General features: G+C 45.2%; 1 protein-coding gene across 3 annotated transcripts in view; it reads right to left on the bottom strand.

Moving 5' to 3' along the window:
* Positions 1-15,350, bottom strand: part of LOC126546189 (transmembrane protein 163a-like) — a 93,780-nt gene that overhangs the window by 22,964 nt on the left and 55,466 nt on the right. The window contains exon 1 of one of the 3 annotated variants that reach the window (XM_055061555.2): positions 7,826-8,004. The exons of the other annotated variants lie outside the window; for them this stretch is intronic. Within the exon in view, the coding sequence (XP_054917530.1) occupies positions 7,826-7,871 (46 nt within the window). The 5' untranslated portion in view covers positions 7,872-8,004. Of the gene's footprint in view, positions 1-7,825; positions 8,005-15,350 lie in introns of those variants that run through there. 3 annotated transcript variants of the gene reach the window in all.

Raw genomic sequence — 15,350 nt, 5'->3', positions numbered from 1 at the left:
ATAGTACCACGCGTGCGAAAATTCACAGCTAGTGCAAGCAATCAAAAATAAACGCCCAATAAACGCCATTGGTTGCGCTACCCAAGTGTTTATAAAATACCAATCAGAAACAGTAGGTAGGCTTGTTTCGAGGCTATAGGCTCCATGTCGGCATTTCATTGTATCTGAAGAATGCAAAAGAGGCCTTCATAGGGCGTGTGAAGTATCTAAAATCCATGGCCTTTCGCAGCTTGCCGTTGGCACAGGATAGTGCTGCACCGTGCGGAGGACGCCTATGCCTGCCCAACTAAGCAATCCCTGTCTTCACTTATAACTGCAGCTCACGCAATACGACTAAAGCAGATTGCACAATCGCTTGGCTGTCAAAACGACGAGTCTATTTGTGGTCAGTCAAGCGCTCCGACAGCGTTCGTCGGCGAAGCTTGCCTGGCGCTGCATGGCGCAAATTTCTGAGGATAGCCACAGACTCGATGAAACGAAAGCTACCGAAGTGCTCACTGTGTCGTCCTCGATGGTGACGTCATATCGCGATAAGAGGGCCAGGAGAATAATATCACCAAGAACGCTACTAGCAATGCTGTCTCCACTATAACCAAGGCTGAAAACAGCGGCAAGAAAAACAAGCGCAGCGTGACGAACAATAGGAAAACACTGAACGCATCCTCTCGCAGTGCCTGCGTAATCACGAAGAAAAAGAAAACGACAAATTAATCATACTGAAGAGAAACGATCTGTCACTGCACGAAAAGGTCACGGTCAAATTGAAGCGGCATTGAGATTGCGCGTTAAGCAGGATACATTGTGTACGCTCTATAGGCTTTGCTGGGACGTGTGTGTTATTCCTTCAGTCTTTTTTTTTCTGGCTTTATTTTCTTTCGCATTTCTTTTTTTTTTTCTTTTTGTGTAGTGTGTATTATTCGCATTTATTTTTCGCCTGGATTTAATTTTGGAGGTTGTGGAGTAGCCGGCCCTTCGCCCGCCTACTTTCCCGGGGTCTTATAATTTAATGTACAACAACAATGTGTGTGACCAACACTTATTCTCTTGCATCTTTAAGTGTGAAAATTAACTCAAATCTTAGACACAAACACGCGCAACCATTAGCGGAGTCCTTTGATACTTACATCAAAGGACTGTGCTATTAGCATAAAGAAGTTTTAAAACATCCTAATAATTTGGAAGTACTTATTGCGGTAGACATTACGGCTAGGCCTAGTATTTATTGCAATAACATTTACTGTGAACATGACTGCAGAATGAAAGTATGGTAGTAAATAAGAACATAGGAAACAATACGACCATCGTAAGCAGAGTTCGCATTTTCAAGGCAGCTTTTACCCTGAAGCGGTTCTTCACAGTCGCGAGCCAATCGTGATGGCGAACATGTGATAGTAACAGGGGCCACTTAATGGAAAGCATTCTTGCGAATGGAAAAGGTTGCGGAACCGGTACACTTTAAAATCGGTAATGCTTCCCCTATCTCCATTTGTTCTGCCATATCGATCGCCTCATCGCCTCTGCCGTCAGTCGCGCGACAATTTTCCTACACCCCGGCCGTCACGTGATCGCGTGAGTGCAGTCACGTGGGTGAGGACGCCGTCACACGCCTAAATGAGCCTTCGCAACAGTTCCAGAGTGCGCACATGCGTGCTCGTGTACGTATGGGTGGGGGACGGACGTCTCGTAACACTAGATGATTTAAAGCTCAATCTGGAAACAATATCCGTGCAGTCATTCTTAATATGCTGTGCCATATTCAAATTGAGCTCTAAGGAGTTGTTTCTCATGCTACGTACATGTTGGCTCTTTTAAATGCCTACGTTAACTTTTAACGCCGCAAGGATACATCACAGGTCCTAATCCCCAATATGCGCAACCCCGTTCTGACTGCCTGAAATTAAAAACGCCGTTACAGCTAGTGCGGCAATCAGCAGAGAAAGTACGTAATATTTTTCACCGTTTCGTTTCTATTTATTTATTTTTCGTTATTTTAGCACTTTCGCATCGCAGCGGTCTCAATATAGTCTGCACTTCAGCAATACTTCGGCGTCTGGAACGCATTCCCCCGTAAATGCTATGAACAAATTGCAGGGCTGTCATGATAAATCCCCGCTTAGCGCTGGTCAGAGAGTGAGCATAAATATGGAGTCCTCACGAGTTTCCCGTTTCTTTTTTTTTTTTTCAGTCGGAACTACCAATAAACTTATTTTCCGCATCTTTCACTCCGAAACTGCGGTACAGTTAATATCACCCCTTATTTCTTGCGTCACAGCTGCCACTTCTATCAAGCTGTACCCCTGTTTCAGACGGGTTTTCTGCCCATTCGACAATCGCCTCTGTTATTTCCTTATCCAACCTCTAGCCGCCCTTACGCGGTGTCAAGCAGCGGGCCTGATGAGCACAAAATAAAACTTTCAGCTTATGCAGCGCCACAAAACAATGACTCGCGCTTTAACAAACACGTAAGGTGGGGAAGAATAACTAGAAAATGTAAAGCACGAGGTGCCCTAACAAACACCAGTACAAGCGCTGATGCAATATATTATGCAGTGTGGGAAACTAGCCTAGCTCATAAATATCGATGCAGCCGCCGTGAGCTGAAACCGCATGCCTGATTTTTAGCCAGCCATTACTGGTATACGCGAGTTAAGGTAAGCCTGGTGGTTCCTTGTGGTGCGGTTATAATAGGACATTCTGCTGCTAATTTCCTTCTTTCCTTTCCCCCTCTCTCTCCTTGTCATCTGTTTTTTTCCTTTCCCATTCCCCTGGTGTAGGGTAACCAACCGGACGTTATTCTGGTTAACCTCCCTGCCTTCTGCCTTCTGCTTTTCTACTTCCTTCCTTCCTGCTGCTACGGTGCAGTAAGAATTGTGGCATTTGTTTTGTAACGTCAGGGCATACAGAACATTAAGAATTATTGCTGCAGGCGGGCATTTCTCACGACTATACGCACCGGCACGAGAACGCCAAAGCGCTTTGCATTCAAAAAAAAAAGGGGGGGGGGGGGGCGAAAAGCGTGGGTGGGTAGTGTGTTTACAGTGCTAGTGGACGTTGGTGCAAGCTGTTGTACAGTAAAGCGCTAAGTTCCGCAACTTCAAGTGTGGCGTCAAGAATACGGCCAAGCTCTCAAAATGTTGCCTTCTTTTGACTTAAGTGGGAAGTGCTGTTCGTTACTTATGGTATACAACCCTAGAATCCCTCAACTACAGCTTGCAGTTTGCAAAGAGCTCAAAAAGCTTAGCCCTGCCACTTTGATGCACGTTGACAAACTACTGCATGAAAGTAGCACGCAAACTGCGCTTCAGTTGCAGGACGGACCACTTATCCTCGACGGAAAGTAGCTCAAGTAAAACAATAGAAAACTTCGTGCGAGACGAGAAGGAAGGAAAAGAGAACGCATTTCCCCGTTTCGCGGCACTTTCTTGACTGCTACGGACCTTTCACGTATCTCTCGCTTTGGTAGAATCAAAAGCCATTGAAACGTTTACTGCATCCACGCTATGACTAACACTGTATGCTCTACATGGAAACCGATCTCTTTTCTACGCGTTCACCAAATGAAACATATGCGTAACCTGATGCTTCAAAGATCCCTTCGAGTACACAACGGAGTACACGAAACGCTTGCCTTTAAAGGTTATAACTTGAAGTGCAATAAGCAAGTGCTTGTTTGCAGCATGCGCGATATGACAAACACAGTTGTCGTAAACAAGAAAAATAAAGGAAACAGAAACGCGACTGATTCAATTAGCACCTGGATCCCGCTTAGTGCAGGAGAAAAAAAGCGATTTTTGCTATAAGTACTCAAGAGAATAAAAATTAGGCCGAGTGGTAGTGGTATACCTTCCAGAAACGCCTTCTTATTTACCCGAATTCAAGAACCATAGTTTACTACAAGGCGATAACGATTTCGACCGACTGCACCCCCCAGTCGGTGAAAATTCGCTCCTCCTTCGCATCCCATGTGGACCCTGTCACACTCGACTACCCTTTCTTTTGTCAGATATGGCTAAAAGTGGTATTTATAAAGTTGAATTTTTTTATTGATATGTAGTTGAAGGACATGTTGACGCCTTTAATGGTACCGGCTAATCCTCTTCGCCGGGCAAGGAAAGCTAAAAGCGCGAAAACATTGAAACCATCAAATATCACAAACGTTTGCGAAGTTTTGCACAAGACTAAAGCAAGTCACAGGAAAGAGTAAAATAACACTCGGAGATGCACAGTTCCGTTAACACAAGAGAGTTAGAAAAAACCTTGTTTGACAACAAGCCCGCAAAAAACGACTTCAGCCGTAACTGGCGTTCATTGTGCTGCATGTGATCCTGCGCTGTGGCAGTGTGCAGTGACCGTGGCCGGCTGTGATAATGTTTCTGTGCTCTTTATCTTTATACAGATTTTCTACTAGGGTATGTAGGGTATAATTTTTATACCCTACATAATATATAATGTAATAGTTTCTACTAGGGTAATGTAGGGTATAACAAACCGAATTTCTCGCTCTGGTTAACCTCTCTGCATTTGTCCTTTGTTGCGTCTGTCTTTTGGCGCTTGAAGAGAATCGAGCTTACTCAGCAGTTTTCCTATTCCGATCCTGGGCACGATTAATTGCGCTGAAAAGTTTCGGCATAAATATGTCAATGTGTTTTTGAATATGTTATACAGAAGGCTCAGATCTTTTATATACATACGTACCACCAAAACGGTAATTTTGTCACTACACATATGAAACTATCGCACAGAACTTGCACATCATTAAGTATTCTTCAACAACTAGATATGGCCTTGTGTTAGGAAGTGCGAAAGAACACTGGATAGATTTAAGCTATGGAGACTGCTAAGAAGTAGACTTCGCGCAATATTAAACGTAAACGATAAAGCAGCGTGAAAGCAGCGACTACATTGAACGTTGAGAACATTTTCCGAAATGTACGAAGCTTTCTTTTTCTGAACATTTACCCACGGGAAAAAAACTTGCGTAGATGTAGAAGTCTCCGCCCTTTTTTACCATTAAATTCAGACGGGTTCTTCCAGTAATATTGCACAACACAGCAGATCCACCGATATATCCGAAGCCCAACGACGCATTGCACCTTACGAACGGCAATACTGTGCGGAGCCAAATTTCTTGGCATTCTCAACGGTCAATGCACGCCGTTCATAGGCACCGGAGAGACCAATAACACGGAGCAAAAAACGCCGACCGGGAAATCGGTGTCGGTGACATTGAAGCACAAATATGTTTTTGATTCGTCTGCGGCACCGCACAAAGACATCAAAATTTGCTCTCAAAACGCCCAATGCGGGAGCCAGTAGTGCCAAATTCAACACTAGCTTAATAAGTAGTGGTTCCCTGTCCCGAAGCAAACCTTGCGCTTTATGTTTCTCAAAACTTGCCCGCGAGCGAGGTCTGATTGATTGCGCAACGTCAAATCAGCATACATTTGCGTTCTTCGTGTCCATGTTTCGTCCTCGTCTCTAAGACAAGCACGGATTACGCAAGACGAAAAAAAGTTTCTAGATTTTTGCCGAACACGTGCGCATCTAAATCTAGCTGCGTCTTGATAACAAGCAAACGAGTTTTGTCTCTTGATTACATCGAGTACTACTAAAAAAAGTTGCATACGAGAATGAAGCAGACATGCAGTGCCTCAAGCTTCGGAGAACGAACCTAGGTACATACAAAGCGCTGCAGATTGATTTGAGGATCCGGAGATATGGTTTGTTAAGTCTTGTTGCAGTCAATATTTTATGTATGTGATCTTTAAAGAAAGAAAGCAGTCGAACAAACAAACAAAAATTTCATAAGGTGCTTTTTTCTTGGCTTACGCAGTACATGGCACAAGATGTGCAAGACTAAAAATGAAAACCGTTCTTGCGAATTCGGGCCCGTATTTACAAAAACGTTCTTACGCTAAACCTGTTCCTAGTGCAAATGTCAGCCAATAGTAATGTCGGACGCATTATTAACGAAGGCGTTCTGCCAATGGCAAAGAGTATTTATGAATGAAAAGCTTGGTGAATTGTGCCCCAGAAGTCAAGAAAACAATGTCAGAACACCACCGACTAAGAGTACCACGGAGATATGCTCACAATGAAAACAGCTGCGCAGACCAAATTGGCGTCTTAATCGTTAACTAATTACGAAGTGAAATCATAAGTACCTCCATTACCCAAGGAAGGAAGAAAAAAGTGGAGAAGGAAAGGCAGGGAGGTTAACCAGTTTAGCTCAACCGGTTTGCTACCCTACACATGGGACCGGGATGGGGGGGGGTGAAAGATGGGGAGGAGAGAGAGAGAGAGCACATAGCACAGCACACACATCGTCAGTTACAGTCCGTCACTCTTGCGTGGTACGTGAGATCACTGTCACAGCCGCTTCTCCAAGGCAGTCTCTTTCAAAAACCGAAGTAGTCCCTTCGTCGACTTCAGCTGCGATGTCTTCTGTCGGCGATATGTGAAAATCGTTTCAAATGACAATGGTCTATTGTGAAGGTGCGCTAGAACGGACGCCAGGGACTGCCTCTGAACATTATATTCAGGACAGAGGCACAGAATGTGTTCTAGCGTCTTCTCGCAAAGACAGGCATTGCAGAGAGCGTTGTCGGCCATTCCAACGCGGAATGAGTAAGATTTCGCGAATGGCACCCCTAGCCATAAGCGATAAAGCAGAGTGGCCTCTCTTCGGCGGAGTCCAGTTGGCATACAGAGATGCATCAAAGAGGGCAGGTGGTATTGACGATTGCTCCGGTTGGTCTGACTGCTTGGCGTACACCATAGAGAGAGCGTGATCTCCTGTGCAAGCACTCGAAGTCTGCTGGCTGCGTCGGACCGTGAAAGTGGTATGGCCTCTTCCTGTGTGTCCTCAAGAGCTGCCCGAGCGGCATTATCGGCGTCTTCGTTTCCTATGACGACATTACCCAAATAATTTGCTTAACTACAAGGCCCGATAACACATATGCTGTAGCAAATTCAGAACAAATAATGAACTCGTTTACAATTTTGCCTAATAGAGAGAGAAAAGTATTACTTTAGATATATTGATACCAATCATATATATCAGTGGCGAGATAGCGTGAAATAAATTTTGATGCCGTCAATACAGACAATGCAACGTTGCGCATTGTGATGCGAAATTCACGAGGTACTTAGTTTTTTCTGTGAAACGGAATAGCGCAAACCAGGACGACCACAAAATGAGAAGGACACACACAGAAGCGCATGTTTTCATCTGACCTGCGACATTTGTGAACACTGCGAACGATTTTGTTTTTCATTTGTGACGTTTGTAACGCCTTTATTCGTAGAGGAGCAGTGGGCGTCTCATAGATGGATGGATAAAAATTTCCGTTGTATTAAAACTTGCTAATACCAAAATTTCCAACGTGAGCACCTTGTAAGCTATAACGAACGCATTTCAGCAGAATAACATAACACGGAGCATCGAGTGATGGGCTTGCCGTCGAATCCGAAACGTCTTATTCCCAGTTGAGAGCGCTTGCACAAGCTATCCGAGGCCCATCTGAAGAGGAGGAGTCTTCAATTTGATTTCAGCTACTGCATATTGCATCGTGTATTGCCACACATCAAAATGAGGCGTTTCAGTCTATTGAGGAAATCCACTGGTGCAAGTGAAACCCGCTGCGTTCACGCTATCACTCCCTGAAAACAGCAAATGGACGACAAGGAGCCCCGGACGTTCAACAGAAGCTGCACACATGACGCGGAGTCGAGGCGCATCACTTTCGGCGGCGGCAGCCGCGGGAGAAAGTGCGCGCCTCGACTCGGGCGAAGGCCGCCACAGGTAGCGCGGGCTCACACTCACCGTCGGCGTAGTGGAAGTGGTAGGGCTCCCAGGAGTGAAAGCCCATGGCGGTTCAACGGCCCGCGCGGGCTGCTTCGACCATGGCGACGGTCCCCGTGGCCGCCAACGCGGCCAGAGTGCGTTTACCCGAAGGCCGCCGATGCAGACAGGGCTGACCGATATAGGCGGCCGCTTTCCTCTTTCGGAGCCTCGAAGCGGGCACCGGTTGCAGCGAAACAAGCCCCCCTCCCCGCGCGTGAGTGAAAGAGCCGCCCTTGGCGCGCCGGAGAATCTCCTCTCGGCAACTCGTGGTGGGGCGAAAATCTAGGTCGGCAGGCGCAGCGAAAAGGCTTTCCTCCACACTCGGGCCGGCAGAACCACGCGTGAAAGACGCAGCGGCCGCCAATTACGGCGGGCAAAGGACTCGACACCGGGTTGCAGCCCGTCAGTGTGAAATGCCCTAGAAGGCAGACTCGAGCACCGACCCACCGCCGATGCCCATGGAAGGAGGTCTGTGCGCGACCATAGCCCAACCACCCCTCCACCAGCGTCGATCCTTTCCTCCGCACCGGCTGCGTCCTTTCGCTTTCGTTCCTGGAGCTGTTATTTCCGCTCCTGTTACACTCGCCGGGCGCCCCTGGACCAGATGGGGCCCCCTAATCCGCTGCCGCTATTACGGGGGGACGCGAGCGCAGGTGCATTCCTCCGCCGCATTCCGTTGTGGATCAGACCGTCGACGCAGCAACGTGCCCTTAGGCGAGACGCTGTCTACTCTAAATTATTTCTTTTCTCTTTGTTTTTGGAAGGTGCAGTTAATCGACAAATTTACTTTTCTTTGAGCTGTGGTGGAAAAAGGGAGATGAGCAACAAAGCTGCAAATCTGCGCGCTACGTTGAAAAGCAACACTGTGACCCATGCTCGTCCAATATGAAGCTTCGGCACCTACAAACAAAATCAAGGGGAATGTGAGGTTGGATACTTTCCACAGGTAGAAACCAGAGATTTCAAACTGAAGCAAATGTTTGCAACGTGATTACTACTTCACTGCACGTTAAGTCTATACACACCTACCCTCCCGCAGCGTTATTTAATTCTCCTCCGTAACTTTGGCTATACCGGATTCAAAAAGTCTGTCGAAATGCAAGAGCACAAGCTTCCCTTCTGGCGAGAGCAACTTACTCACAAACTGCAATTAAGGCAAGCTTGTCGCAGCCACATCGCACTGCCCACTCGCTGTGATTGCTGGAAAAAATATACTGCTCAAACAGGTGTCTCCGTCGTAATCACTTAGGCCATTACGTCGATAGGCTCTTATTTACACCCAGTTTCTGCGGCAGACAACACGCTGACTGAACAAACGAAAAATACAGAAGTAAGGTGGATCAGGCAGACAACCACTTTCACAGACTCCGGCAATGCTTTTTTCTGTAGGCATTCAGAAAGATCCTAGTGTCAGATTTGTGCCTTGAGTAGCAAATAAAGAATGCGCTATGATAAGGGCACTAAATTGGTGAATTTAAAGGGGGACGTAAATATTTACCGTACGTAAATATGCATAACCATCTTCCCCTTTTACCACAACTTAAATTACCCTTCTTCGCAATCCATTGAACCTTGTTCGGCATTGTTCGATCGGCTGGCGGATTTGACTAGTTGTCCGTTCCGCGAATAAGCCATTCACGAGCCAATTCGACAAAGTTACCGTATACCCGTTCCTTATCCACGAATGCGCTTTCGATTAATTAGCCGGGTATACTGTCGAATAAATTGGAATATGCTATATTTTGTTTGTTTGCCGGGAAAAGATTTCAGAACGTTTCGCATAAGAAAACGCGTTACTGTTTACATTGATATGCACATGAACCGTGAACACTGCGTAAATGCACGGTGACATAACAATGCACAATAACTTGATGAATTTGGTATCTTGTGGCGCAAGGCCCCATAATGACCAAAGAGGGCCATGCCACAATTAGTGAGCTGACAATGGAGTAATGAATTACGACAGTTGGTTGTGACAAGGCTGTAAAGGGGCCTAAAAAACAGTCGCGAGGAAGTCCGTATACTGTATATGTAATAAAATTATGGAAATGACCAATGAAGTGTACTATAAACACAAAAGATACATTGTGAAGGGATGAAAATACGAACTACAACATGTCAATACTGAAAATTACGAAGAAGCACTACTGCATTTCCAGAGCCTTTGAAATGCTATGGCCTGGAACCATGTGCAATACAAAGCGATAATATCGCAGCAGCACCTCTTGCAAGAGGATGCGCTACGAATCTAGTGCTTATCACTTTCAATAAAACAAAATAAATCAGAAAGCTTAACAGATTTACCATATAAGAACGGCCCTGGTATAAGGAACATTGCCGGATGGCGTGGAATATGCTCTTTGTAAGCTAAAAGGAAGTACTTTTTATGTTGAAGTTCTGCTTCCTGGCATTCTAGCAAAACATGAAGGGAGAGCCTCTCACCACATCTGCCACAGGTTGAAGACTCATCACTTGTCAGCAATTGTGGTTGTAATACGTGTGCCCTATCCTGAGTCGACAGAATAGGACATCAATGTGTCATGTTTTCGTTGTGGAGGTACAAATAGCTAACTGTGGTTTTATTACGCAGAGCTTATTCGTTTCACCATTCCACAAGCGTTGCCAATAGATTTTCAGTTTCTTACGTAAGGCTCAAGATCTTCGGCAGGGACAACCACAGTAGGATTAACAGCTTGCGAGCAGTTGATGTAGCGATTTCGTCGGCAAGCATATTACCCTCTATTTCTTCATGCGCAGGAAGCAAGCATACTATCACATGTTGCTGATATGAATAAATAGTGCACAACCGGGAATAAAGCTCCACAAGAACAGGATTCTTGTGCTTTTTTTAAAGACAAAGTTTTTCCAACACTCAACGAGTCAGTAAATATTATTGCCTTTTGTAGTGTAAATTCCTTGATTTGTTTTACCGCAGACAGTATTGAACAGGTCTCTACTGCAAATATATTTGTCTGATGGGGCAGAACGCCCGATTTAGAGAAAGATGCACCGACAGCTGCGTAACATACGCCAGCATGTGACTCACGCGTCGGTGTAAAATTCGTGGCAAGAATACTTTGAAGTCATAAAAAGTGCTTTTGAATGGGTACCTGTGGAGCATGTTTCGTTACCTCGATAAACGATGGCTCACATTTTATCACCCGCCACGGAGGTAGCAGCTGCACTGGTAGCATTAGGCGATGTTCAAGCAACGGGACATCCATTTCATTGCTTAGCTTTTTGACATGCAGTGAGAAGGGCTCTCTTGCTGTAGGTCGATTACGAAACAGTGCGGCAGATGGGGTATTGTTTACGGTCGCGTAACAAAGGTGTTCAGGGTTCGAATGCACTTTCAGAAAACAAGTAAAACTGGAGTATGACCTTTGCAAATTAAGTGACCATTCATTCGATTCCACGTAGAGACTTGGTACAAGGACTTGTCCTGGAGGCGCCTGTGGCCAATCAGATGCCTAAATGGTGAACTGGATCCAGCATCTTTGACGCGGTTGGAATGCACAATAACTTGAGGAGCAGCAATGACATAACAATTCACTATGGAAGAACAGTTCGTATGAACGGCACAAGCAATACTAAAGTACAAGAAATAGACATGTCGGTGATCGCATGGGTGACCAGACCACGTTTTGCTGCTCTCGTGGGAGCAACGACTTTGCCGCCTACACGTACCTCTCGACCTGGTTTCGACCTCAAATGCAGAGTAAGCCATTTGTCACTCGCGAGTCGCGACCACAATTTCGCGACGTCGGGCAACCTGCAACCCAACCACGCGACAGCGCTCATCGCTCGGCCCGCTGATACGGCCCGCCGACTTTCTATGGAGTTCGTTCGTTACACGTTACTTGCATGGAAGTCAACGAACCGAAACGAAAGGAAACCCCGAGACAAAGCAAGTTCGTAGCTGCTTTGGAACGGGAGCTGGTCAAGACGCATTGCGTGGCGCATAGCGGCTATATATTACTTGTCAGAATACTAGGTACCAAACCACGATGCGAACAAAAAATCTACGAAATCGGAACGTGAACAAACTCCAAGAAAAATTAACGAGAACGCATGCCTTCGCATCCATGTCTTCACGAAAAGGTTGCAAAAAGAAATGATTCAGTTATCATTCATAACTTCTATATTTATTTATTCTTTTGTTCAGTTTTACATGGAGCACATCATCTGCTTTGATTGCCGAGTGCTGTGAACAGATTCAAGGAGTCGATTTTACGTTAACACGTCTTGCCTTCGTTAACAGTATTATAATCACTTACAGTGCTTTACCTTGCAATTGTTTTGCGCGTATGTGCATCAGATGTTAGCATACTGGAAATCGAATGTCAATCCGTACTTCTTCCCCGAAATACCTCTGGCCCACCTTTCTGCATGGTGAACGCCATGCGAAAAAGCTAAGATAAAGAAATGGTAGTCGTATGGGGCAGCAGCATAAGCGTTCACGCCTGTACTTTCTCGCGAAAGAAAGGCGACAGTAAAGTTTAGATAACGGAGCAAGAAGAAAGAAGGAGTGACTCTACAGGTTAAGTTGTTCAAGAGGCGCATTCAAGCACAGAAGATGGTCTGGTTTGGAATATTTTTATATTCTGGCCACTACGCTTATTTAATCCGAAAGTCGAGTTCTTGGGAAGAAATTAAGTCCTATAAAAATCTGGCGCGTATGAACGGGCTCGTTACATGGACTACGCCACAGGCACGCGTATCAGGTGCGGCAATTTAAATCCTGGAATGACGCTCAGAAAGGAGCTCGCTCACTTCAGTTTCGTCATTACGAAAACTTCGAAGAAATCTCAAGTTTCAACAAAGACAGCTTTGTTGGAAATGTTTTGCAGCGCTATGTACGCAGTGTTTTAAACTTGCCTGTTTACTGCCTCTCTGCGGATTACATGCCACACTGCAGTGCTACATAGCTGTCAAAGTAGCAGCAGTCATTGGAACCATGGAAAGCACGGAAATTACGAATACGAAGGCATTATACTCTTACTTTCCGCCTCGCTAACCTTTTACCTCAAATATGAAAAACTCTACCCTCAATAAAAACTATTCAATGCTCCTATACATCCCGACAATTGAATGATTGCTGGACGTTTTCTCTTACTCCGCCGAAACAAGCCCCTCATTTCCGCCGGTTACTTTCACAAATATCACAGTGGGGTAAAGCTAAAAAAAAAGGTTGTTTCTGCGCTTCCTAGTGAAAAGTTGTGTTACTCAGCACGAAGTTGCTTGAGATACAGATATAGCGCTTGAGCTGTAATTTATTTCAGTTTCTAAAAAAAAAAGACAGTGGGCCAATGTCAAAACTACTGGGCTACGAACGATGCGTATCGCAGAAATTTTTTCCTACAAGGACGGTGCCGTCATAAATTGTAATACAGACGTTCCGCAATGGTGTTCACTCGTTTTTACCTTTTTACCTTATCTTGCCTGTGTTCTCGTGCTCCAACGACAAAATGTCTCAGTCAGCTTGCCATGCGAGGTGTATTCAGAACCGATTGTCTCAAAAAGTAAATTGCCTTTAGCCAAAATAACCTTAATAACCATATGATGAGCTGATTCATGTGAAGATTTTTTTTTTGTGGCAATAGCTTTACACGAGGTGCTTTGTGGCGTTTACGGCGATGCAAATCACCGTATGAGCATAAAACAGATCGCCACGTTGCCTTTCTTTAAGACGACAATATTTCTTAGTGACTACAGCATTCGAACTAGTAGCCTATATAGAGGTTGGCCAATATGTTGGACACCTGAACATGCCCCGGACGCAACACGCAGAACAAATGGCAAGTATTTGTTAGGAAATTTGGCAACACGGACACATGAACTATGTCGCTTGTTGCAACCAATAATGTGCCCGAAAAAGATAATCGCAATTGAGTTTTTATGAAGGTATGTGGAAAATCCTAACGAGGAAGAAAAAACAGAAGTGTTTGAAAACTTGGAAAGGAAGAGACCTTGAGTCAGCAGATGATTACTAAGTGTGCTGAAACCGAACTACTTAAATACACTGAGATGAGTATACCGAAACTTTAGAGATAACCACTAGCGAGACGTAAAAGCAATGCTTCCGTGGCCCTAAATATCGACTCTGGTATACAAAGAGCTATACGCGCTTCTGTGGCTGCGACGTTGCCCGCACATGTGTTTTTGCAACCCCACCTCATTGTAGGCCGTCACAGCACTATTTCTATTGATGGGTATCTGTTATCCGCTTCCGTAGCTTTTGCAGAAAGCCTAACTTTTCTTAATTTAAAAAATGTGTGTCAGGTTACAGTTCAGTTACACTTCACCAATGCGACCAGGGTCGCCACAGGAAACCGAGCAGGCGACAAGCAGACGAGGCATGCGTTGATATCACAGTTGCCAGTGCTCCCGCTTTTTCATTAACCGATGACGCCTACGCCTGAACCCAAGCTAAAAGGAAACCACTTAAATGTTGCAGTAACGGCATAATACAGCAACACTGCCAACCCACGGCTCTCACAGTATGCTACAACGACTCAAGTAGTCTGCACCTGATCACAGAAATTAGCAAATCTTTCTTCTAAGTCGCAGCAACGCATTTTGTAGAAATTTACACTAGCAAAAAAAAGGCGGAAATGTTCAATTTCTCGACCCAGGCACTAACTTTATCCGGTCAACGAAATGCGGTTTTAAAATGACATGGTTATCATGCATTGTCTCCAATACCTGGATCACTTTTCCCAAGGATTGTTTTTTATCAGATAAATAGCCCTGCCATTTCACATCCCAAACGTTAAGAGCAAGAATTTTCCATGCTAGGGCTCAGAAGAACAACTTGCTCAAAAAGATAACAACGGCAAGAAGTGTAACGTAATTCCCTTGCGTTTCTTAGCTGAATGAAGATAAGTATGCCATTACTTGAGGAAGGCCACCATACATATATGTTGCACAGACTATACACAGCGAGTGAGTAATTGTGGGATCGGTGCTGCCATTACCAAGGTCACAGATGCTAGACGATCGAGCTTTTGACAACCTGACAAACTTGTCGACGGCGCCAGAATGCCAATTTGCGCTGTTTTCGGACGCCGATTGAGAAGCAGGCGCAAGTCAAATGAAATGAGGCCAAGCACAATAATGTATTGTTTACCGATACTGTATGACCGAGCGGTGCGAACGCGCGATAATGTAGCGCTTGGCTTGCATTGATTTAACGAAAAATGCTTAAAAACTGAGTAATGATTGTGTCAATGCTTGGGCACCAAGTGACCGCAGGAGAGTTGTTTTCAACTGTTCTGCTTTTAGGTTCAGCGTATTCCAGACCACGTAGTTAACAAACACACGTCGTGCAACGTCGAAGTGAATTTCTTTCAAAAGTTGAAGGACCTAGCTAGTTGCATGCGGCGAACATCTACCTACATCTCAGAGCAACCCGCCGGCTGTTCGGCCAAACAAAGTCCCGACTGTCCGCAAAACAAGTTGGGCCATGGATGCAGGGAACAAGCAAGTAGCACGTGCCAAAAAA

The sequence above is a fragment of the Dermacentor andersoni genome, chromosome 1, assembly GCF_023375885.2.
Source record: "Dermacentor andersoni chromosome 1, qqDerAnde1_hic_scaffold, whole genome shotgun sequence".
Taxonomy (NCBI): domain Eukaryota; kingdom Metazoa; phylum Arthropoda; class Arachnida; order Ixodida; family Ixodidae; genus Dermacentor; species Dermacentor andersoni.
The sequence above is the reverse complement of the archived record's forward strand: the minus strand, read 5'-3'. Positions and strand labels throughout refer to the sequence as shown.